This window comes from Micromys minutus (genome assembly GCF_963924665.1).
Source record: "Micromys minutus genome assembly, chromosome: 18".
Lineage (NCBI taxonomy): Eukaryota > Metazoa > Chordata > Mammalia > Rodentia > Muridae > Micromys > Micromys minutus.
Window position 1 is genome coordinate 53,374 of NC_137953.1, and position 26,093 is coordinate 79,466.

The window sequence follows — 26,093 nt, forward strand, 5'->3', positions numbered from 1 at the left end:
AGTAATTATAAATCTAAATCAGTTCTGCAATTCTTGTGTGTTATACATAAATCACCTTGTTTTGTGCTGGGGAAAGAACCAAGAACCTTACATAACAACTCCAGCTCCTAGAACTCTGATGCAGTCTTCTGGCCTCCACAGGCACCTGCAAGAATGTGCACATGCACACACAAAGACATAACACATACACACACACACACACAAGTTAAAAATAAATAAAAACCCAAAGAAAAGTATCATCAAAATAAAATGCAGTTTTATTAGAAAACAAGCTAGGTGGGAAGGGGTTCCACCCAAACAACCATGGAAGTTTGATAATTTACAAAGAAACTAACACTGCAAAGCATGCTTGAGGAAAGACCCTGTCCACGATGTAGGGTCTGTCCTCTGGGTGCACTTCCAAACCCAACGTTACTTCATGTACTTGTCCTGCTGGTCAGCCAGAATCTTGGCAGAGGACTTGGCATCATAGAAGAGCTCGCTGATCTCTTCCACATGCTCCTTCTCAATGCTGTCCTTCCCGTTGATCTTTGCCAGCAGGTTGGCTGGGGTAAGCAGCTGCACTGAATACCTACAGCAGACAGCATAGTGGTGAACTGAAGTGGCCACTGAAGGGAGACACCACTGGCATGGATGAACAGTCTGCTCAGGGAGAGTGCAGCAGGGGACTTCCTGTCCATCACAGCAGAGAGCAGCCACCCAAGGACAGATGACAGTGCTACTCTCACATTTGCCCTTCGGCTGACACACTAACACTTCAAAGCACACACCCCTGGTAGTGTGCACAGTGCCAACTCAGATGGGGACTTTTAACAGGGAAATCAACATAGGTAACCAAAAACCTATGCGTGTCCAAGACATGAAAATCCAATCACTGAAAGTTCAAACAGTTGACTATTCTCCCTTTACTTCAGGAACAAGAGCCACAGATTCAAGGGATACAGGGAAGGCTCAGGGTTTGAAGAACTATTTTTTCCAGTCACTGCCTCTAAGCCCAGGAAGAACAGCTGAGAAAACACTGTGCATTGCACTGATCCCCTGGGCTGCTGCCACCAGATTCCTGGAGTACACCCAGTCACAAGTGAGGGTGATAGGGGCAGGCCCTCCCTGCTCTGCTGGGAAACAGGAGGTCATTTCTAGATCCTCGGCGCTCTGGACTAGCTGCCAGGAGAAGGCCCTTGCCACAGCAAAAGTGTTCCAGCTGAGCACCACTTAGTTTACCTCAGAGTGGTCTTGGTGCCAATCTCCCCAAGGTGGTTCAGTGCTTCCTCACTGATGTTGATACCTTCTGTCTGAGCTCGGATCTTAATGATCTTTGGAGAAAAAAAAACAATGTTAAGTGTCTCAACTGTATTCAGTGTTTGACCTACTGATGGTCACCAGCACTGCTGGACTGAGCTTCTGGAGAAACCATGTCCAACCACAATCTATTTGAATGATGTCACAGCCAGAGCTAGGCTCATCTGACTCTAGAGAACTCCCACACCCAGGGCAGCTCACAGCTGCCTTTGGCTCTCTCTTCCACTGTTACAGAGCACTGGAGCCACTCCTCAAGGTTCCAACTTCCCCTGGCAGCTTGGGCAGCATTGCCTATGAGCACTCAAGCAAGAGAAGAGATTTTTGTTTGCTTGATAAATATAATGGTTAAATAAATAAATAAAAAGTTACTTTTAAAGATTTACCAGCTCTCCTAATATCACTGAGATATCTAATCTATCAAGAGCCTAATGCTTGTTGCACTGAGTGTATCCTGGTGAGGCTGGAGGGGTGGCCAGCAGCGGTGAGACGCTGAAGCAGTGGCACGGGGTCTCACAAGCGCAGCAGCACTGAGTGATAAGGGCCAGCGGGATAATGATGTTGTGTGTTGCGGGGCTGAGATAACTCGAGGACTTCGAGCCTCATATAATACAGGAATTTTTCACTCTGGCAGCTTCGTAAACAAGATATCAAGAAGCCGTCGTTTAAATTAAAGCTGTAAAAACAGCCAGAGTAGAGGCACGGGCTGGAAGACACCGAGTCCTAGAACAGGCCAGAGAGAGAAAAAGCTTGGGACAACTCAGGACTCTGCCAGGGGTCAGGAATCATCAGCTGCCTGTGGACAGGAATCATGCTGTCACTGTAAGCAGCATGGAGCTAAGGCCAGCAGGCCAGCATGCATTCCTGAGAGGTGGCCAGTCCACAAGCTACCACTACTGGTGCTGCTTTTATTCAAACAGGCTGCAAGAGCAGAATTCGGGAAAACCTTTTGACTGGTACAAGCATGTCCCAAACACTACAGAGTCCACAAACAAGGGTCAGGATCTGAGCCATCAGGTCAACACTGGAGGGGCCTAAGGCAGTCACCAGGTAGATACAAGGGCCGTGGAAAGAAAGCCCCATGTTCTCTCAGCCAGCTTCATGACTCAAGGACCTGTGACCAACAGCTGGACAAGGAAGACTTCAAGCCAACAGCGAAAAGAGTTGGCTGTTCAAGAGTCTTTGGGAACTACAAGAGGGACTGGGGTGTATGTAGACCAGTGGCAGAGAATGTTCTCAGCATGCATAGGGTCCTAGGTTATATCCCCAGTGCTGCCAGCTCCACAGAGATACAAACACTGAGGGCTTGTCTGAGAGGAGGGTCAGCACAGCACGGCCTCTCTGCTGTGCTGGATCTGTGGCTTGGCTTCCTTCCACAATGCCAGGTATATCTGCACTCAGTGTCCCTAGCACAGGTCAGAGCAATCATTGGAAACAGGCTCATGAATGAGATCTTTAATCATTTAATAAGTCGTAGGGATGTTTATAAGGTGTCGGCACTTGTGACACACTACACACATTTTAAGTTGAGCTTATCTGTGTAAAAGCTGTCCTGGCTCCAGCAAAGGCTGAGGGGATTCCTGACACCATCAAGGCCAAACTAAGACCCAGACAGGAAGACACTGAGAAAAGCCTGGGGACTGGCCCAAGTGGACCTGTCAGTCAAACAGGTATGAGGGGAGACCGAGCTCTCCAGAGGAGCTTCAACTGGGGCTTCAAGGTGAGCTACTCTGGATAGGACCCTAGCTCCATCACTTAGCTTTGAGATGCAAACCCTAGTTATCACAAAGCTGTTGAGGATAGTGCCCAGTTACTATCTAGCTCACAGAATTCATGTGATAATTTTGCAAAGCAGGGAGAGTCTCTTTTATCACCATTTTTCATGAAATCTGAGTGACCATGGCCCAAAGCCTAAGGTAGGTCTCTTGTTTACCAGGGAGGGTGTTCTAGATTGCTTCTGTTGTGGTAAAACAATGACCAAGGTGACTTGGGGAGAGAAGGTTTATTACATCTCATAGGTCACAGTCCACCATCCAGGAAACCTAGGGCAGGAACTCAAGTGGAAACTTGGAGGCAGGAACTGTCCCTGGAGGCAGGAATTGTAGCAGAAACATGGAGGAATGCTGCTCTAAGTGGCTGGCTCCCAGGCTCATGTTTAGCTTGTTTCTTAAACAGCCTAGGCTAACTTAGGAATAGCACTGTCCAAAATGGGATGGGCCAGTCTATATCATTAGTAATCAAGAAAATGCCTCACAGACATGGCTGAGGGAGACAATTCCCCAAATGAAGTTCTCTCTTCCTGAGGTGTGTCAAGTTGACAACCAAGACCAGCTATCACAGGTGCCCAGTTGCTCAAGTCGCTAGTCCAGCAAAGGGAAGCCACAGAAAAGTGGGTGTCATTTCTTGGCAGGACTAAAGCTTTGAGCTCAACATCAAGTACTTCTTGGTCTGCAGTGTAGTTTTGCTTCTGCTCCTGCTCAGTGGCCACCCTGGCACTGGCCTGGGAGGTAATGGGCCATTTCAAGACATGGGCCCAGTGGAAGTTGGGTAACTGGGATGTTTCTCTGAGGAGATAATGGGACCCCTGAGTCTTTCCTATCTTTCTTCACTCCAAGCATATCAAGAGGTAAGCTACCTGTTCTGCTTTGTCTCCTTCATGATATACTATAGAGCTATGAGTTCAAAGAACAGGATCAAATCACAAACCAAATCCACTGAAACCATGTCCAAAATAACCCTCTTCTTAAGTTGATTACCTCAGGTACTGTCACAGTAACAGAAAGATGTTAGTTAGGCCATGGAGATGACCTCCTAAGTGAGGTTCACAAGTGGCACTATGAACTGAAACAGCTGGTCTGGGAGATGCAGGATAGGCCAGTGTGTCACCATGAATCGAGTGCTATCAATGAGAAATACTGGCAGGGCCACACTGCACAGGACACAGGAGAACACAGTTTCAAGGAGTTCCCAGAAGAGAAGAGCCACACCCACCTGAATGCTCCAGGCATGCTGCCCTGTCCCAGCCACTAACTAGTATGATCTATAACATTAAGACATCTGTGAAAGCTAAGCTTAGTGTTCTCATCTGTCTAGGTTTTTGTTTGTTTTAACAAAAGTCTATCGTAGCCTCCAAGTCATAGGGTGGCTTTGGAGGACCCTCCCACCTCCATTTCTCAAGTGCTGGACAAGCACAGGAAAGCTTCACCAAGTCGGGTTTATACTGGGGACCAAAACCAGGGCTTTGTGCATGCTGGAAAAATGAGTCTGCTAACAAGGTACAGGCCCAGAATGTTTGTGTTTGATTGTTTGTTTCCTTTTGAGACAGGATCTCACTATGCCTAAACCTATGATCCTCTTGCCTCAGCCTCCTGAGTGCTGGAACTATAGGTGTGCATTATTACACCAAGCAACTACATCATTTTTACTTGCTCCTTTCTTCAGGCTGATGGCATCCATTGGCCATTATGTTCATGTTTTCTTTCCTCCCTTTCCTCAAGCTCATCAGGAGTAGATGGGTCCAACCCGCAGGGAGCACAGGTTCTAACCCATCTGAGAATGTTGGCTCAGAATAACTCATCTTTCAGAGCCTCAAGGACACTGTGACTTGCTCAGAATAGTGAGCAAAAGCAAGGCCTAGGCTAGCCAAGTGGTAAGAAGTGGATAGAAAGAAGAGAGGGAAGAGTGTAAGATTCAGGTGCTTACCTGCTTCATCTCCTGTGGCGTATATAGCATGGTCCTTATGATCATCACCCGGTCCAGCAGGTCCAACGGGATGCCGTGTGGAGAAGTGATGTCCTCAGTGCCCCTACAAGGGTCAAAATCACTCCCGTTACCCAAGGGACTCTCAGATCTTGGACAACAGACACATGAATGGAGATACTCACAGCACAAGCAGATAGCTCTAGCATCCCCTGAGTATCAGGGCCAAGTGGCCCTGGGCAACAGCTTTATTATCCCTGTTTGGGAAGGGAACACACCAAAACCAAAATCAAACAGACCTGTCTATTTACCAAACCTTCAATGAGTGTTTTATAATTATACCGCTAATGTATACATTTTTCTGTTTTTTCTGTTGCTTCAGTCTTAATAACTAGGACTAATTTCTATTTGACAGCACACATTCATGAATTATCTCCTCTGAAACTAGCATCATGTTTGACCATCCCTAAGATCTGTGTCATGGATGCCTGTACCAGCCTGTACAGCCATGAGTAGCCTCAGCACCACAGCCATCACCAAGCATTTTAATTCCTAAATATTTGCTGCTTTAATAATTTAGAAAAAGAGAAAGGGGAACACCTTGATTGAGTTGCATTTCCTTGGTTACTAATGAAGTACAAATGTTTTCCCTTATATTCACGCTTTTCTTCCTGAAAATTGTCCAATTACATCCTTTGTTTTTCTTTTCAACCCTTAGCCAAACCCTAGTCAACAGCCAGGAGAGGAAGCCTGCCAACCTGCCAGGCCTGTGCCAGCCACCTGATGGGACACATGCTGGGCAGACACTGGTGCCCTACAACCAGCCCAGCCACAGCAATGGAAGCTGAGCAATTGTGGGCCTCTGCATCCGGCCATCCTAAAACAGGTGGCCGTCAGTCTCTCTAACAACAGGAGTCACAACTGCAAACAATAACACAACTGATTAGAATAACAAAGAGCAAAGCACATCTTTTCAATTTAATTGCTAATATCAAAATATTTGGTTTCAGGGCTGGCAACTTGGTCCAGCAGGCAAAGGTGCTTACCAAGCCTAATAGTCTGAGTTCAATTCAGAGAGACCCCCTCATGTGTGCGGTGCTTTGGGCGTGTGAGCATGTCCATATATACAAAAAAGGAAGAAGAAGAAAAGACAAAAAAGCAAGAAAAAAAAAACCCAAAAATCTATTTTGAAATTCTTTCCATACAGGTGAGTATCAGTGTGTATTTATTATAAAAATAAACTGTATGGCAAGATAGACTTGAAACACAGTAGGAAACAATAAACACAGCCAATGGATGACAGACTGTGTGCCAGGAAACAAAATTGGCAGCATGCACAGAAGAAAGTCAGAGGTGACTGCAGCCTGAGCAGGGAAGATGGGACCGGATACTAATTAGGGCCATAGAAGTCCTGGTTTGCAGTGAGGAAGAGGTCCTGGAAACAGGCACTAGAGGACAGCTCTGTGTTAAGGGTACTGGCTGCTTTCAAAGAGGACCTGTTGTTTGATTTTCCCAGCACCTACAAGTGGCTCACAGCTGTCTATAACTCCAGTTTCAGGGGGGTCTAATGCCTTTTCCTGGCTTCCACAGTCTCATGCATGCATGTGGTGCAAAGACATTCATAGGTTGTATCTTTATACACATAAGATAAAAATGAATATATCTTTAAATAAGTTTTGGAACTATAGATAGTAGTGATGGTCATATGTCAATGAATTTTACAGTTAAAAATGGTTAAAACCACAAATGTTCAGACTGGGCATGCTCAGCAGAGTGCTAGCCTAGCAAGAATGGCACCCTAGGTTTGATCCCCAGCACCGCACCGAGACAGCGTGTAGAGGACAAGTCTGTATTACTACTGTGCCTCAGGAGGATCAGGAGTTCAAGGTTACCATTTAAGATATACAAAGAATCTGAGGCGAGCAACACTTTTAATAGCAAGACAGAATTATAAAATAAGAAGTTTTAATCAGGATTCAAACACAGTACTTAGAACAGCTACCATCTTGTAAGAAAAAGTTTTGAAGTGTTTAATTTTTTAAAAAAATTATTTATGTATATATATGAGTACACTGTAGCTATCTTCAGACACACCAGAAGAGGGTGTTAGATTCCATTACAGATCGTTGTGAGCCACCAAGTGATTGCTGGGAATTGAACTCAGGACCTTTGGAAGAGCAGTCAGTGCTCTTAACCACTGAGCCATCTCTCCAGCCTGATGTCCCTTGGCCACGAAAGAACAGACTTTACACAGCAATGGAGTAACCAGTTTTCTTATAGCTGAGTTCATAAATCTAAAACATAAACCAAAAGACCACTCAGAAGTTACTAAGGACTGCCAAGTACGACTCAGTCATCCAAGCTGTGAGTCAGAAGCATAAAGATTCTTCTGGAAAACATGTTCATGGAAAACAGTTAATGAAATTCCATCCAAGATGAGAAAAGCACAGAGACCCTGCTCACTGGCAGCTCCCCCAACCCCAACCCCCAACCTAGGAACAGAGGTAAAACACCTTATCCCAGATTTGTTAATGAATGGATTTTGGCTGATACCGAGTTTCCAGGTAGACATACCAATGCTCCTTGAGCTTAGGTATGACACCTCTGCAGGGATAAAGCAGAGCTTCTAGAAACATAGCTTATGCTTGAGCAAATGACACACCCACTTTTTAACACTCTTCCTCTGGAAACTCTGGGCTCTGTGCTGTGCCACTGTTGATTTCTGGACTCGTTATTTTCTGTCAGAGGCTGAGGCTGTCATATGCACTGTGAGATGCCATGAACATTGAGTCATGAAAAATAAGATTGTCTGTAGATGTTGCCAAATGTTCACAGGTAACAATGGCACCTGATGGAGGATCAATGCCTACTACTACTCTCTGTAATCCATAACAACAGGGACACAGGTGTCACAAGGCTTTCCTGACAAGTAAAAATGTGGTAAATACCCGGGCAATTTAATGGGCAACTTCCTGACCATGGCCCAGTAGACACAATGAGACACATCTAAAAGGACAGCCATATGACTTGGCTGCAATGCAACTTGGTAAGAAAAATTGTCATTCTGGGCTGGGGAGAGGCTCAGTAAGTAAGAGATCTTACTGCTCTTCCAGAGACCCAAATTTGGTCCTCAGCACCACTATCATCAGGTAACCTCCTGTAACTCTGTCCCAGGGGCTCCAGCACCCTCTAACCTCTGTGGCACCTGCACACACATATACATATTAACCGTTCTTTTAAAGGACAGCCATTTCAACAAGTGGCTCTATGACAGCTGGATATCTGTATCTATGTCTGGATGTAGAACCAACCCTTCTTTGACCATGCACAAAATTAACCCCAATTGACTTATGAACCCGGAGCTGAACTATGAATTCTTGGGAGAAAACAAAGGCATGTCCCTGTGGTCTTGGGTTAGACAGTGCTTCTTATGTAAGAACAAAGCACAAAAGCAGGCAGACTGGACTTCAAGGTGGCCTGGAGTTTGTTCCTGGGTACAGGGGCTAAAGACCAAGGCCTTGCACATACAAGGTAAGTGTTCTACTGAGTTGAATTCCTACCCTAAAAATTAGTGTTCTAAATAAAAATTTAAAACCTGTGTCAAAAAAGTGTCAAAAAATTGAAGACTACCCAAAGAAAATACATTCATATAATGTCCTAACATTATTGCTGTACATAAGAAATGTCCTTCATCCAAAGTACATAAAGCATGTTTACCACTCTAAAGTAAAGGCAAATAACCAAAATGAAAACTGGGCACATTTGGAATCCTAGAACTTGGGAAGTAGAAAGATTAGGCATTCAAGGTCATCTTTGGTCCTACCAACCTTCCTCAACACAGGGAGCCTGGTGTCCCCTGAGGCCAGCTCCATGCCATGTCATGCCATGCTCAACACTTTATACCTACTTACTGCCCAGCAGTGACTGGGTTGAGAGGATCATGTGGGCTTTACAGCAAGCTAAGTGGCAGCACTTGTGGCTTGTAGCCTATCACTGGGAGATAGCCTCATCTGCTCTTGGGTGGCAGAGTGTCCTGATATCTCTCCATTGGTAGCTCATACAGAGAGCTCTAGAAACCTGACAAGGAGAAAACCATCAACAATGTAACTTCCTATTAGAGCTTGGGAATCAGATATGATGCAGATGGTGCAAGAGATCAGCAGCTCCTCTGGGGAGAAAAGGCTGTGCATGACTTGTCACAGGCTGCTCACACTGTGTAGATAGTCCTAAAATTCTGTCTTTTAGCATCCTAGCCAAACTAGTGTATTCTGGAGCCCAGTCTTCATCCAAATCCAAGCCACATGCCTACCTGGTGAGAGTTCAGGCCCTGCTTGCCTAAGTCAGTGAGAGCAGCAGTGTGGTGCTGTAAGAGTGGGCTCCTGTCACCTCCTATGGATGATGTCAGCACGATGGAGCTGGCACTCAGCACCAAGCCCACTTTGTAGCATTCATGCAGCTGGCTAGAGCTTGGTTCTCACAAGCAGGCTAGGATCAAGGGCTTCTTCCTCTTGAGATAGCCCTGGCAAATGGAGCCAAGAGCTGCCAGCCCCTGTTGGCACCCACTGATTAGGTTAGCTCTGTTGGCAGACCTACCAGCAGGGGGTACCATGTGTCCATGCTGAGCCCAGATGAAGCTGTGCAAAAAAGCAAGTCTCCAGCAGAGCCACAGGTGCCAGGCTTCCTGAGCCAGGGCCCACATGTAGCCTCTAGATGCCAACCAGGTGGCTCTGATCCTCTCCAGCAGCTGGCCTGGCCCTGGCACTGCAGCTTTCTCTAAAACTATAGGACATACCTGTGATAATGCTCTTATCCAGATGGCATCATAAGGTATCAGAACACACATGCCACCATCTACACTTGAACCACACACATATCCCAACTACAAGTGGGTAGGGGGCACAACTGAGGGGGCTGCAGTTATAATGCACCACCGCTCACAGAAAACACCAATAAGGGCCGATGGCATTCTTCTATGTGGTCCACCATCATGGAAAGGCAAGCCATACTCATGGGCTGCAGAACCATAGTATATCCAATGACTACTGTCAGAATCACAAATCCCCAGGGCACTGCCTCTGTATGTAACTGCTGTGGGCTTGAAAAGAAACTCAGGCCCAGAATACTTAGGGGAAAATGGAGTCTGTATTAACATGGGGGGCTGTATGAAAACCCACTATTCAGGGCTCTACTGAAGCTCTCAAGGGGGCTTGAGGGAGGAGAGCCAGCAAGGTACCCCACTGTCACAGGAAGGTCTGGGATGGGAAGAACTGGGCCAACTTACACCATTAAGTTCCCTCACCCGAAGTTAAGTTAACAATGCCTATCTCTCCTCAGGAGACAGGAAGTTAGCTAGCTCGTGACATCCTACTAAAGTCTCGCCCTATGCAGCCATCATTTTACACACTTTATAGCCCTAAAGACTCCTGGGAAGACCCTCCCCATCTAAACAACACTGAGACACAACCTTGCTTCTTCCCCATCTGCCTCATGGCATGCAGGTATATTGAACCAAGGAAAACACTTGCTCAGAAGGAAGGTGGAAAGCCATGGGGCAGGAGTGAAAGGCCCTACCTGATGACACAGTTGCCTCGGTTGGATGCAAAGATGACAATGGGAGCAATGGAGGACTCCAGGGCTCGGTGCAAGTAGGTAAAGCACTCTATATCCAGCATGTGGACTTCATCGACAAAGAGCACTCCAGGTACCAGCTCTGCAACACCCTGGTCAATGTATTTGTTCACCACCTTGTTGATCTCCCCTCGAAGTTTATCTAGAAGTGGAATGGCAGGGTCAGCACCAGCAAACATCTCCCCCTCTGAGCTCAGACTTCCACCTAAACCCACCCATTTCCCCAACTGTGAGGCCCCAGTAGGCCCTGGCCCCACTCCAGCTTCAGTTACATCATCCGAAACAGGAACAAACACACCTAAAGGCCACAGAATTGGCAGCTTCCCTAGAGTTGTCTGGCTAACCCCAAGTGGGTTGTGCACCGGAATACCATCACCTCCTCACACAAACCCCCACCCTGTCTTACTGGCTCATACTTCCAACCTGACGGTTCAGCTCTCACTAGAACTCTAAATCCAGCAGATTTGGAAGCCTGGGTTGACAGAAGTTTTCATATGCAAATTTTCCTGTTTTGTGCTCTGTAAATGACCATGTCTTGGGGCCTGTATGACAATGCTTAGGCTAATTAGCCTTCAAGCACTTGCAGTCTCAGTCCCCTCCAGACAGAAAGATTTTAGGCCCTAGAAGATATTATCCACAGCCATATAAGCTACCACTAGCCACAGCTCAGTCTTGACCAGCACCAGTAGGGGTGAGTCTCCACAAATAGAACTGTACACCCTGCTGGAGTTGCTTCTTCCTCTTCCACCAAATCTACCATCAAGGATTGTCTGAGAACAAAGAACATACTCGGGGCAAAAGACCACAGCGGTTGCTGCTGGGTGTAGCAGACACACTTGTGACCCCAGCACTAGGGAGGTTGAGGCAGGAGATGATGCAGCATTCAAGATGATCCCAGACTAAACAGTAAAACCCTGCCTCATCAGCCACGCAAGGCCAAGCAAAAGTCCAGACACAGCTGCTCTTGGGATCTGGAAGAACTGTCTTGGCTATTCCTCCAGCTGAGACACCAAGACCACAGAGACTTCCATGTTTCACTCACATTTTAAGATACCAACCTACAGGTTGCTAGGAAACAATAACACAGAGGTGGGGAAAAGAAGAGTACAAAGGCCACACATGAGTGGAGGGAAGAAGGTGGTACTGCCATGGCAGCAGAGTTTGCTTTTCAACCTTGCTAGGACCCCAAAGGGACCAGAAACTCTAGGTGCCCAGGATAAGAGAGCAGACTACTAGCTGTCTGAACAGAACACAGATTTACACTGTGATCTCAGAGGAGGGAAGACACCATCCCCACACATATTTTGCTTAGAGGTGCACACAGAGCCACCAAGTTTGACACCCAGGGCCCTGATCTGCTGTAGGCTCTAGGGGTGGGCAGATCACCAGCTCTTACCTGTAATCTCTGTCTTTTTTGGCTTCATCAACTGGCCCATCATAGACAGAATATCTTGCCCACCCTGGGAAAGAGAAGACTTAAGTCAGCCAGGGAAGACTCAGTCAGCCAAAGAAGACTGAGTGACCATGATGTCTAAGGAGGCAACCAAACCTAATTCCCCTGCTTCCTATTGGTCTCCAATGTCAACTCACTTGGAGATACTAATACAAGTCTCCTGGAAATCACTGTAAGCTTTTATTTTCATGTATGTATGTATGTATATATGCATGTGTGCGTGCATGCATGTATCTATGTATGTACATTTTTTTCAGACAGGGCTTTTCTATGTAGCCCTTTCTGCCCTAGAACTTGCTCTATAGACCAGGCTGGCCTATGACTCTGAGATCTACCTGCCTCTGACTCTTGAGTGCTGAGATTAAGGTATGTGGCATCATACCCAGCTTCTTTGATAAACTTCTAAACACAGAGGAACTTTCACAGGCTCCAGACCTCTAGGAATCAAATAAACTTTCCATTTGGAGTAGAGAGAACAGGGTGACCTCTTCTCCCACCGTATCTTTTAAAATTTGTTACTCCTGGATTATCCACAAAGGACCAAAGCTATGACTCAAAGCTTTGGCAGTCTGTGGCATCTTCCTGGAAGGTCCTTTCTTCTAAGAAGCTGCTCTGCTGATGCTCTGTCCCCCACACAACTGCTTACATTCTCCTGACCTACATACACTCTGCCTAAAGTAGAGGCTTCTAAGGTCAGTTTGCAGACAGACATCTACTTCCAGAAGGCACTTGCTTGTCTAAGACTGATGTCAACAATCTCTTGAGCAAAGCCTAAAGGGACCCATTCTTCACTGCTGCTGAAGAGGTGGCCTAGGGAGAATGAAGACAAATGCAGCCTGAAAGGCCACCAGTAAGGAACATATATACTTTGGATCTTTGAATCAAGTTTCTCAGAACTGATGTTTTGGGTTGACATCCTTTCCTATAGCGATCAGTTAAAGTTTAAGTATCTACTATCCCTCCAGAGTTTCAGACTTGGGTCCAGCTCAAAGCTAAAGGTGGTGAGGCTCTGCTAAGTGGAGGGAAGGTCACAGTTGTACTAGGCTTTCAGAAACCCTGTGAGGGTTCACACAGCACTCATGCCCTCCTGTCAGTAATACCCAGAGCATCCAGGCATGAGTCACTGCTGGAGAGAAGCCAGGGAGGAAGCTGGCTAGCTCAGGGCGGTAAGCTTGGCTGGGAGAAGAAATAGCCCAGGAAATCATCTGTGACTGGTGCACTAGAATGGGAACAAAGGAGTCCTGCGTAGCTCATGCCCATGTTAATTACTGAACATCACAGACAGAAAAGGAGTGCCTGCTTCCAAAGTGGCAACAAGACCTTGCCGATTCATCCCCAGAGCTTCCCTTCCAGGCAGAGACAAAAGGCAATTGTGCTGCCTGAGTATGTTCCCCACAGCAGCAGAGCAGTACCTGAGGCCGTGCATTGGCCACGTCCAGGTCATGCAAAGTCACATCCTGTATGATTTCCTTCTTCTTGTGCACATCTCCCTTTGGCAAAGGAACGTACTCTTCAGCTTCAAGGTCAAATTCTGTGGCATAGGTGTCACACCTGCCTTGCCTCTGTAGACAGAGAGACATGAATGCTGTGTGGGTTTTCACTGCCCAGTCCTCAAATGGCAGAGAGCTCAGTGAGATAAAAGTTTGGTGCCCAACTGCAGCCTAACAACAACAGCCTCCCTGACAATCCCCAATTTGCCCTACCCCAGTGTACCCACTACCCTCTGCCAAGAGAAAGAAGCTATCATGGAGTTAGAGATACCCGATACTTTCTCCAGAGTCCCCCAACACCCGTAACTGTACGCAATTCCCGATAAAGGGCAAATTCAGCAGATTAACTGGAGACAGAGGGAGCTGCTCAGACTCTTTTGTAGGTGGGTGATTTACTGCTTGATATCAAGTATTATGCTCATCCATTAAACAGTGAGCAACACTGTACAGGACACTGGGAATCAGATACGAAAAGAATGCCAGCTAATGCCACATTCCTTCCCACATGCATATATCTTGGGAAGAAAATACCAGAGAGATAAAGGAAGATTAAATACACTGCACATTTCAATTTGAAAATGACTAAAGTTGTTTTGTCTCTCACCCTGTTCTCCCCCTCTAAACAGGTCTTAGTATTTCTAACAGACTGTCTGTTTTCACAATGAGAAGGTTAAAAAATGGAGATAAGGAAAAGAAACTTTATAATTCGAAAAGAGACAACTCTGCCCTTCCATGGCAGGGCACCAAGCAGTACCCACCCTCCTCCAGTACCCGGGTCTTCCTATGACACACAAATCAGGCATAATGCTTTGTCCCAAAAAGGACATTACCTTCACAGCTCCACTGTTTGCTTCAATGTAAATCACATCCCCAGCCTCTACTCGTTCTTTCTGCAAACTTTCGAAAATACTGGGGTCCAGCTGAAAAAACAAACAAACAAAAAAAAAAAAAAACCAAAAACACCAAGGATGAGGACTAGCAACTGCATAGAGCACCCACCAGTGGGGAGCATATCGGATTGAATAAGGATAAATAGTCCAGGAGAGGAGGAGCACATGTGAGCCCACTAGCCAGTCACAGGATACCAGAACATCTTTCACCTTCCTTAGTTTCAGAGGCCATAAAGGAGCAGATACAGGGTTCCTAAAAGTGGCCCTGGCTGCCTTTACATGGATGAGCTGACCACAGAACCAACAGCCCTATTGTCTCTCTCTAGTCAACTGTCCTATGCTCCTCTTATGCCCTCAGGTAGCCCTGGACCTTTCTCTCATAGAACTTGCCATACCTGCTTACCAGGTTGGTTCTTAACAGCTGCATGATTCTAGAGCCTTGTTTCCTCATCTCCTAAACAGCACCAAGACACAATCACAGACACATAAAATTAAAAATGAGACACAAGCTAGGACCCTTCCGGGCTCTGAGTCAAATGCCAGTGCTCAGGGTCTGCCTATGGGCATGGGCAGAGTGGTAAGCACAGGTCTATTGCTTCCCTGGGCTTCTCAGACCCATGCCCTAGGCTACTGACATTCTAGAACAGCATCTTTTAGATACATCTCTCAATGCTAAACTTTAAACAAAGCTGTTACATATGTGGTTGTAGTGGGGGAAACAGAAGCTCTATTCTAAATAAAATCAAAGAGTTAAAAACCCAGCATCAGGTAGAAGCCAAAGAGAAAAGCATATTCTGTGGCTCCATTTCTGTGAAATGTCCCCAACTAGTAGACCTAAAGAGACAGTATATAGTTTAGTGGCTGCCTGGGCTAAGGGTGGGCTGGGAGGCACCATCAGTGGCTTGAGGTTTCTTCTGGAGGTGATGGAAATATTCTAAATTTAGACTGGTGGTGGTTTATGAGACTGTATATTAAAATCGCTTAAGATGTGTATTTAAAAGCAATGAACTATATTTTAAATGTGATCTTAATAGAGCCTTGGAATACTTACCACCTCAGCTGCAAAGTCAGGAATCTACCTTGCTGCTTGGGTGGAGAGGGGTTGACAGCTAGGCACTGCTGTAGCAGGACAAGGAGTGCTAAGTGTACAAGGTAGACCTGATAGAAGACTAAACATGTACTCCTTGAACAAACTGAGACATGCCCTTTACACTAGACCACCCACCAAGTTTTTGGTTCTTCTAGACAATATCTACATTTGATCCAAGTATCTAGAAGTAGACACATTTGGAACTTTTTCTAAAAAACTTTCTCCTTATTTTCCTCAATACACTGTCAGGTGGCCTTATAGACAGGTCAAATTTTAGTTGCAGGTCTTTTAATATAAGATACACTTAAGAATATAGTGTGTGTGTGTGTGTGTGTGTGTGTGTGTGTGTGTATTCCTCTTGTGTTTTTAAGTTGGTTAAGTTCCTAAATGAATTAGCTGAAGGTGTGATTACTGAAAAAGTAATGCCTCCCACTAGGAAACCTCAGAAGTACAGAATAAAGCCTGAGCACTGAGCCAAGGCAAGTTCCTGGGATGGGATGAAGAACTCTGTTAGGAAAAAGAGAAATGGCTCTTTGAAGAAGTGACATTTTTATGTTCTCCATAAAACAGTGACCAAGAAACAACCTCATGGAATCACAGAGCCAGAAACATCAGAGTGAAGTAAAGACAGAAATTACCCAATTGATCTAGCAGCTTCGATGAAAAGCTGAGTCCCGAGAGCCCAAATGACTTCTTGGGTTGTTCAGCAAGCTGCAAGGCAGACAGCACAATGGCTGAGAGCAGAGCCAGCCTGGGTGGGCTAATGCAGGCTTATCTGGCCTCTATAAGCAGCTGCCCATTTACCTCTAAGAGGGGGAAGGAGCTTTGGTATGTGTACACACATGAACTGACAGTATGTGAAGCATCTGCTGAAGCTCAAAAGGAGGGTGTGATGACATTCACCAGTCATCATGTTAATAACTAATACAAAGCTATGACTCTATGAGACAAGCAATTAGCACTCCCAGTTAACAAACAGTTGCTCGGAGACCATGCCACTTCATGTATGGAAGAAACAAAGCTAAGAGTTAAACAAGAGTTCAACAAAGCTAAGTCTATGCTCTGATCCCAAGCATCTTAACTTGTGTCCTAAAGGATGATAGAAAGGTTCTCAAGAGTCAGACACAAAGTCCCACTCAGTACACTGAAGCCTTTGAGCTTCAACCATGGAAGCCTATCAGGAGCTACTCAAGAGTCTGCAGCCCAGGAGCGGTCTGCTCTATAAGTCTGACAGATTCCAATAGGTGCTGCTCTGTGTGTGCATCAGATGGCTGGGACCTTGGTTACAGAGTACCATATGGAATATGGAGTGGCAGAGGCAGGGTCCTCACTTCCCAGCAGCTCATTCTAATGTACATGTGTAGTTTTCTAGAAGGAAGAGAAGTAACAGCTACAGCTGCTGAATCTTCAAGGGCTAGGTCCCGCACATGTCCTGTTCTGTCATTTAATACCCTACAATAACCTAAGCAGCTCCACAGCCACAGTGCACAGAACCCAAGACACCTTTCCCCAGAGCCACACAGCACTAGGAAGTTAAGGTAAGAAAGAGCTCCACATACTCACCTTCAGCTGTTTGGTTCCCTTGGCAGTCTTGAGTCCAATAATTACATGGCTAATAGTTTTGCCATACCCACCCATGGGGTTCTCTGTCTCACAGGGAGTAAGCTCTGTCACTTCCCCTTCATAAACCTCCTTAGTCTCTTTTATCCGCAGCCCTGAACGAGATGGAAAATGGGCCATGAGAGGTAGAACCATTTCCCAAACACCACCCTTTTCTCATACACCTACATCCCAAAACTCTTAGTCATAAACATCTATGATAAACCAACCTTAATAATTTAAGCGGAAGGATATCACTATGGACAGAAAAACAGAAGAGCCACAAATGCAAACTGGAGGTGCTATAAAGAGTAGGAGAGAGGTCCAACTGCTCAAGGACTTATTTTTGTTTTAATTATGTATATGCACGTTTGTTAGTGAAGATGTGCCTGTGACTGCAGATATCTGCACATGCCAGAAAAGGGCATTGGGCGCTCTGGAACTGGGTTTACAGGCAGTTGAGAGCCACCCTGCATGAATACAGAGAACTCAGGTCTTCTGCAAGAGTAGCAGGAGACTGAGCCATTCCCATGGTCCCTGATTTTAACCTAAGAATAATTTTAAAACACTTATTTTGTTTGGACATGCATGTGTGTAAGTACAGGAGTGTATGTGTGGAGGCCAGAGGACAAGTTGTCAGCCATTTCTCCCTTTCCATCACATGGATTCTAGGAGTTGATTGAAGGTAATTAGGCATGTACCTTTAACCACTAAACTATCTAACCATCCTTGATTATTGGATCTCTGGGACTCAAATAGTGAAAGGAAAGGATAAATTTTTAGTTCTCATGACCATACATACACCATGTGTGTGCATATGCTAACACACTCTCAAGCATACACATTTATTTTTACCTTATGTATATACTAATATTAGTATTCTGCCTGTTTCTAAGTGTGTGTCGGGGTGTCAGTTCCCCTGGAACTGGAGTTACATTAAGTTATGAGCTGTTATGTGGGTGCTGGTAATTGAACCTGGGTCCGCCAGTGCTCTTAACTGCTAAGCCATCTCCAGCCCTGATCCTGAAATTTTTTTTTTAATTTTATTTATTTAATGTCTGAGTGCTCTGCTGCATATATATCTGACTGCCTGATGAGGATTGTGAGCCACCATATGGTTGATGGAAATTGAACTCAGGACCTCTGTAAGAGCAGCCAGTGCTCTTAACTACTGAGCCATCTCGCCAGTCCCCAATCTTGAACTCTTAATCCTCCTGCCTCCACTTCCCCAGTCCTGGGATTATATATATATATATATATATATATATATATATATATATATATATATATATATATGCTGTCACATTCAGTCCTGAATTTAACTTTTAACATTAACAGAACGTCATTTAGAGAAGACTCAGCTGCCTGCTGGAACTTTACTGGGAAGGAATGAGGAGGCAGTTGTGACACACTTATTCACGCATACACACACCAGAAGCCTTATCTAAAATTTGCTTTGAAATAATCTTAAAGGGGACTGATTAAACCTTATGCCAATCCAACTGTGAGCTAAAGCTGATGACACCTTAATTGATGATTTTTGTACATTTTCCATAGTGAAGTTAAAAAGAAAAACAAACACTGCTCCCCTACCTCCAGCCAGAATGCTAACGGTAGAAAGGAATGTGATACCAAGAATTCAGTTCTAAAAAGCTACATTAAGGTCTGTGTGCTGCTGTTGGAAATGTAAACAGCATGGCATGATCACTATAGCTACCATTCCTAGGTATAGAGCCAGAAGTATAGGAACAGGCACAACTAAGTGGCACAGGCAGTGATCACAGTGGCATCACTTACAACTGCCAAGCAGTCTGTCAACAGTAGAAGAGAAAATGAAGTTATGGTACAATCACATAGGTACCTATCATGCAATCCAACTGGTTACATGCAACAGTATAGATGAATCTTAAACAGAGAGCACACTGGGAAAGGTGCCTTCAGGACAGAAGAAAATAAATGTGAAGTCCAAAAGGAGGCATGGCTTCCCTATAGTGTGAGAAATCAAGACCATGCATCATGTGGAAAGGGACAGTGACTGAGAATATGGATGTTCTGTGCATTTTTCTGCACATTAGCACAAAATAACAAAGTCGGTTTAGAAGGTAAAGAATAAGTGAGCATGGCTGTGGGACCTAGTGAGGGAGGAGCAGATACTGCTGAAAATACTGCTCTGCTCCTCTGCTGGTTCTGTGGTCATGGTTCTCACCTCCAGATCCATTTAAGGAATGCTGACATCCCTCAGCTCATCTGTACCCACACCATCCACTCCAAATATCATAAGCTCTGCAGAAGACCCTAAAGTTAGGCTCAACAAAGCCCCAATGTAGAGAGTAAACAATGCCCATTCTTCTTACAGGAGTGGGCATGATGGCTGCTCCTGATTGAAGGATGCCAATTACTGGCACTCAGGTACCTGCTCTGATATGGAAATCTCACAAGGCCACACTGACAGGGTGTGAACACTCTCTATCACCTCCCCATCTCAAATGTGCCCATTACTTTATCATGGGCTCAGTGCCAGCTTTCTCCCAGAAACCTAATCAGAACAGACACTCCAATAGTCCAGTCCAGTTGGGGACAGCTCTGCTCTCCCACCATCCACCCGATAGCCTACAAATGGAGGTGCTGGAACAGCCCCAAGTAAGGGCCACACTGCTGCTTTATTTACTGAATTCTCAGCTCCTGAGTAGTGTGAACAGAATGCTTCCAACAGAGTGCAGCGAAGGATTGTGACAACCCAGAAAATGTCCTTTTGAGTGAGCTTACAACAAATCTTACACATCCCCTGAGAGCAGCTCCCTTGACTACAACCCAAAATTCCTGTAGGAGGGGCAGAGGTCGCCCATCGCTCACTGGTGCCTCTATTTGTTAGCTGCTGCTCTGTGCTGACAAGCAGGCAGGGGTGTGGGTGACAGACAATGAGACCTGCTGTTTGCTAGGAGAAAGGCCGAATGGTGCTATCTCTGGCAGAAATGACACAAATGACGGGTTTCATCTGCTGGCTCAGGTTTCTAAACCCCTGACAGGGACCTTCATCACATCAAGGAAATAGCACAGACTCCTGGCTTTTCATTTCTGGTCAGTTTACAGGTTTTCCCCACCCCCTCTGCCAACCTCACTAGAATTCAAAGGCACAGGGCAAGGGGATGAGCAGGCTTCCTTTCTGAAGATAGTCAATGGCCTGCCCTTTCATGATATTCAAGGATAGAAAAACTTCTCTTTATCTCTTTACCTTGTTCCCATCAACAGATGGGCAAGCCCTGCCTTCTGCCCCCCACCCCCAAAACTCTAAGCTATGACCAGGTACTAAGATAATTGATCTGTATAAAAATATATGGTTCATTCAAATGTACACTCCTACCTGAGGCTCATTTTTTTTTCATACTTTGTTAATGTCAGCAAAACATTTTAAGATAAATTTTTAAAATTTAAACTGTTCATATATTTAAAGCAAATGTAATAACTTGCTGTTTAATTAATTAGTGAGTTAAAGGAAACTATAAAGAGCTAGGTGTGGGAAAGGCCTGCAATCCAGCAGCAGGAAAGCAGAAGCAGGAGGACTGAGGTCAAGTTCAGGGAGGCTACAAAGTGAGGCCCTGTCTCAACGCCAATAGAAAAAGAAGGAAGGAAGGGGAAGGAAGGAGGGAGGAAAGGAAAGAGGGAAAGGGAGAAAAGAAGGGAAGGAGGAAGAGAGAGAGGAAGTAAAGGAAGGAGAGAGGGGAGCAGCAGCAGCAGTACATCACAGAAAAAGGAAAAAGTAACTGACCCAGTTAATAACTGAACTGTGATGGGTCCGGTGTCTGAAGTCACAGCTGCTTGCCAGGCTGCAGCAAGGAAGGGCCCCCTTAAGCTTAACACTTGTGGCAAAACGGCAACAGAGTGAGACCCTATCTTAAAAATTAAAGGAAATAAGGAAGGGAAATGGGGAAAGGGCACAAAGAAGGGAAGGAAAACATAAACAAAAACAAAAAGAACAAAAACTATTTCTCAGTAAGATTTTCAGCCCTGGAGAGCCCAGGAGCCACCTCTGCTGCTGTTCAAGCCATCATGAAGTCCAAGGAACATACTACACCCAGCAACACGGCCTGAAGCTGACTAATGAGCACACTGAGTCAGCACAGCACATAACATGGCTCCATCTGAACAGAGAGCAAAGCTCAGATGCAAGAGGCAGACCGGATTATGCCCACCAACAAACAATATAGTCTTAGCTGTCACTTACCAAGGCTTCACCTAGCAGGGAACAGATAGAAGAACCATGGGTACTGGGACATGCGTGGGCTGAGGGGTACCCAGCATGAGCTCCACTTCATAGCTCACTCTGGTTCTCACCATGCTGCTTACAGAAGGGAGCAGCACATTTCCAATAAAAAATATTCTGTAGGTTTCTGAAAGGTTTATTTTATTTATGTGGCTATGTGTCTCTGTGTGTGTGAGGGCATTGAATGCCCCAGAATTGGAGTGACAGGTGGATGTGGGTGAGTGCTAGGAACCAAATTCAGGGCCTTTACAAGGACAACAAGGCTCCTAACCACTGAGCTGCCTCTCCAACCGTTTTGTAGCTTTTAAAACTGTAAACCAATGTCTCTGACTTAAAATGGCAGTCCCCAGGTACTGGGTATAGCTTAGTATCCCTCAAAAGACCTAAATATGAACTTTATCACAATGTAAGAAGGAACACAGCAAGATGAGGCAGCATCACACAGCTTTTGTTAAAGCTTTGATCTTCCTCAAGGCCATCATCTACTTCTCTCGTGAACCAGAAAACCTCAAGAAGCAACCACTACCTGCAAGGTCTGGGGCATCTGTATCCCCAGTAACTGTGAACACCCCTAATACTCCTCATATTTCCCATCATCTCAAACACAAGCACAGCAGAACTTGAAGGCATCACCTACCCCCATCTTTGTACCCATAACAGACACTTCTATAAACCCAAAGAACTAACTGGACCACAGACTCCTCCTGAATCTAGTTACCTTCCTTCCAGCACCACCCCATGCTCATACCTCAGTGGGTCTCCCTCTGCCATGCTCCATGAAGAACTTCAGAGCCCACATGCACCTTATACTTAACTGTTCTGGCTTACACTCAAGGTAAAGCCCTGACCTTAGCCTAAGGCAGCAGACTATCTCAACCTCTGCTTTCCTACCTACCTCTCATAGTTCAGTACATTTCCTTAACACGAGCATGCGCGAACGCGCATGCGTGCGCACACATACACACAATCACACACATACCATAAAATCTTAAAAAGAAAAGATTACATCTGAGGGGACTGGTGAGATGGTTTAGGTAAAGGGGTTTCTGTGCTAGCAGAAACCTGAATTGAATCCAAGGAAGATAAATAAAGATAAAGAGAAAAACAACTCCATAAAGTTGTTCTAACCTCCATTTGCATGCCACAGCATGTATACCTATACATATATCATGTACCCCCCCCAGTAATGATATTAAATACCTTTTTCTTTCCTTTTTTTTTTTTTAAATAAAAAAGTACTTTTAGCTACATACCTTTAATCCTAGAACTCAAGAGGTCAGCCTGGTCTACAAAGCTGCAAAATAGCTAGGAGCTACACAGAGAAACCCTGTCTGTGGATGGAGTGGGAATACTTTTCTGGGTGGTAGGGAGGTGGCTCAGTGGGACAGAGAACTGAGTTCCATGTTAAAAAAGCACCCATGTAAAAAGCTGGGCATGGTGGCACAAGCACCTATAATCACAGCACTAAGAGGGTGAAGTAGAGACAAAAAGGTCCCTGAAGTCTAACGGGCAGCAGCCTAGTTCCAGGCTCAGTGAACCTGTCTGAAGAAAACAGGTCAAAGTGACAAAGCATTCTACTCTGGCCTCTGTACACACACTTGTACATACCTCACACAGTCTGGCAACCTGGTACAGGTTGCCTGTCTACACCTGCTCTCAGCAGATATGCTGAGGGACATAGATGTTTCACAGACACTTGAACATGCTCTGAGCAACCTGTGTTTGAACAGCAAAACCTAAAAATTGACCTAAATGTCCACCTTCACAAATGGGCCACCACCATAGTTAGAGCCCACGTTTCCATAGCAATCTGCAAAAACTGAGGATATACCTAACACTAGACCAACAGACACTGGACTTAAAGATCACCCTGGAAGTCCTATGAATGGGAGTTAACTCAGGGGAGACCATTCTCCCACAGCCAGTTTCCAAGTCCAGGCTACAGACGGCACACAGACCTGAGCTTCAATCAGCTCTGCCACTTACTAGTCACAACACTAGACAAGTTAATTAACTTTCTAAGACTGTTTCTCCAAATGCCAATGCAGACAGAGAAGCTTGGCTAGGGAAAGCAAAGGCCCTAAGTGGCTAGCATCACAGGTCTTAAAGCTTAGATAGTCCCCAGTGCCCTTGCTTTGACAGGCCACAACTCCCTTGGCCTACCACTAAGGACCACATGCTATGGCAGTTGAGCACACAATGAATGGCTTGAATCGAACCTATTCAATGGGCCGTGTGGTGGCACAGGCCTTTAATCTCAAGAAGCAAAGGCAGGTGGATCTGAGTTTGGGGCCAGTCTGTTCTACAGAGTGAGTTTCAAGACAGCAAGGACACACGCACACTATTGAATGGACAGGACAGCCACTCTCAAGTTAGACACAGGCAGTAAAAAGTCTGATGCACATGTCCACGTGTATTTAAAAAGATTTTTTTAGCCAGGGTGGTAGCACATCCCAGCCCTTGGGAGGCAGAGGCAGGTGGATCTCTGGTGAATTTGGGGCCAGCCTGGTCTACATAGCAAGTTCCAGGCCAACCAAGACTACATAATGAGATTCTGCCTCAAAAATTGCTGTGTATCCAGTTTTCCCTGAGGAGGCTGATGTTGAGATCAAACCTGGAGCTCTGCCTATAAAACCATACTCCAACCCTAAGCTGCACTCTGAGCCTGACTTACATCTATTTTTACCACATGAAGAAGCCAAGAGCCATAACTGGGGCCCACATGTGCTCTACTACTAAAGCACTTTGGTCAGAACACTGAGATTTTGTCACTAACTTGCAAACATACTGACAATGCTAAAAGAGAAACAGCTACAAGCTGTCACAGGGCATTTTACAACCAAGAAGTTTCAAGGCACCTGGAGAAGAAAGCCACTTTCCCACATTAATCACCCACCAACTGCTGTCTCCCCCATACTCACCAACTACTGATGGCAGCCCCTCCCCCCACACTCACCAATGGCCCTGCGGAAGTTCTCCATCAGCACCTCTGTCTTCTTGATCTCAGTTGAGTATACTTCGCTACCCACCATTGGGCAGAAAGGGACTTTACTGCCCAGCTCCTGAGCAATAGCCAGGGCTAAGGCTGTCTGCGGAAGACAAGAAGGAGAAGACATTTGCTTTAGAGTTAGAAATGGTCATTCAGAGAAGTGGGTTATTAAGAGAGCATCTGCCAGGAACACTTCTGTCCTATTCTCTACCTTCAGCAGGCATATTTCAGTGTCTGAGTCTCTGTGTACACTCTCTGCATATCACACCCAGCCTGGATCACCATCATATTTAGAAGGCCTGACCGCAAGTGCTCCACATGAATATTACATCTAAGTGATTCCACTGCCTTCCCCACTCTACCAAGGAGGAAATAAAGATGGGTTAAATACACAGCCCAGGTACCACAACCAAAAATAGGTACATTTGGACTGGCAGTAATATCTCAAAATAGGTTCTCACCAGAAATAGCACTACCTTCCTGATTATTCTCTCTCAGCGTCAGACAGCATTCAGCTACTCTGCTTAGGCCATTGTGTGGACCAACACACTGCATTCTTTTTGTCCCACAAACACCAACCTACAGGCCAGCAGAAATCAGCACTGAAGGAAGGCATCACTCAATGTCCACTTTATGTTTAGTGGCCCATAAGAGAACAAAACCTTAGGCAGACTTTTGTGACACATTATTATGCTCTATGAAACACAAATGGCTGCTGGTAACCCAGCTACAGTGGGCAGTGACTAAGCAAGGCCAGACACAGGAGAGATCTGCAGAAAATATAAAGTATGAAAGGCAAATGCCCAAGAGCGGCTAAGAGCATTCACAGATCCACAGCCTCTGAAGCTGGCGACCTGACTAAAGAGAACTCTGAAGCAGCATCGTAAGTGACCTGCCAGTGGTACTCTTACTCCTTTCAGCCCCTTGGTGACAGTTTCAAGACAGCAGAAGCTGGCAGCAAGTGAACATACAGTGAAGTGCATAAAGAAGTAGCTTATGAGTCAGAAACTGCACAGTAGTGATAACTCTGCTGCTGTTCACGTTAGCAAACAAGTTGCCCGCAAACTGGTTCTATGTACTTCTCATCAGCTGGCAGCAGCAGGTGCCTCCCTACAGCAGCCCCCTCATATGGGAACATACCTGCCACTGTCTCAGCCCAAGCACACACCTAAGTTTGTGAGCCCAGAGCAATAACACTGATATTCTGGAATCAAGGAGATGTCTGGGCTATGACAGGGTAGAAAGAGAGGAATGGTAGAAACAGAAATTGACAGACATGAGTAGGGGCTAGAGGCCAGCTTTGTCCACCTCCTACCTTAATTCTGCCTGTTTCCTAATTCACTCTGTCTCTTTTAAGTAGTTCCACAGACCTCAATTCTCCATCCTTGACCTCAGATGTCCAAGAGTGCACTCATACACTTCACTGGCCCCTCTCCTTCTAGCCTAATTTAGAAGTGGCCATCAAGATTAGACAGGAACACTGGGGGAGGGGAGGTGTAGTGCTTCCCACTCCCAGTTTCCTTTTGGAAAAGGGTCCTAGATAGAAAGCCCAGAAAGTGCCTGTCTAACCCTCCTGTCCACCTCTGTAAATATCTCATAGACCCCCAGGAGGCCATCAACTTCATGTTCTACTTCTGTTTTGCCTGCTTTGGTTTGGGGTTTTGCTGTGTTATTGTTGGTTTTGATGGTTTCATGTTT

General features: G+C 45.6%; 1 protein-coding gene across 1 annotated transcript in view; it reads right to left on the reverse strand.

Moving 5' to 3' along the window:
• Window positions 1-234: 234 nt before the first annotated feature.
• Window positions 235-26,093, reverse strand: part of RUVBL1 (RuvB like AAA ATPase 1) — a 32,560-nt gene continuing 6,701 nt past the window's right edge. The window contains exons 3-11 of the mRNA XM_080932186.1: window positions 24,363-24,495; window positions 17,110-17,261; window positions 14,397-14,486; window positions 13,489-13,638; window positions 12,020-12,083; window positions 10,567-10,765; window positions 4,999-5,101; window positions 1,222-1,313; window positions 235-571 (exon numbers count right to left, since the gene is read on the reverse strand). Of these exons, the coding sequence (XP_080788312.1) occupies window positions 412-571; window positions 1,222-1,313; window positions 4,999-5,101; window positions 10,567-10,765; window positions 12,020-12,083; window positions 13,489-13,638; window positions 14,397-14,486; window positions 17,110-17,261; window positions 24,363-24,495 (1,143 nt within the window). The 3' untranslated portion in view covers window positions 235-411. The remainder of the gene's footprint in view (window positions 572-1,221; window positions 1,314-4,998; window positions 5,102-10,566; window positions 10,766-12,019; window positions 12,084-13,488; window positions 13,639-14,396; window positions 14,487-17,109; window positions 17,262-24,362; window positions 24,496-26,093) is intronic.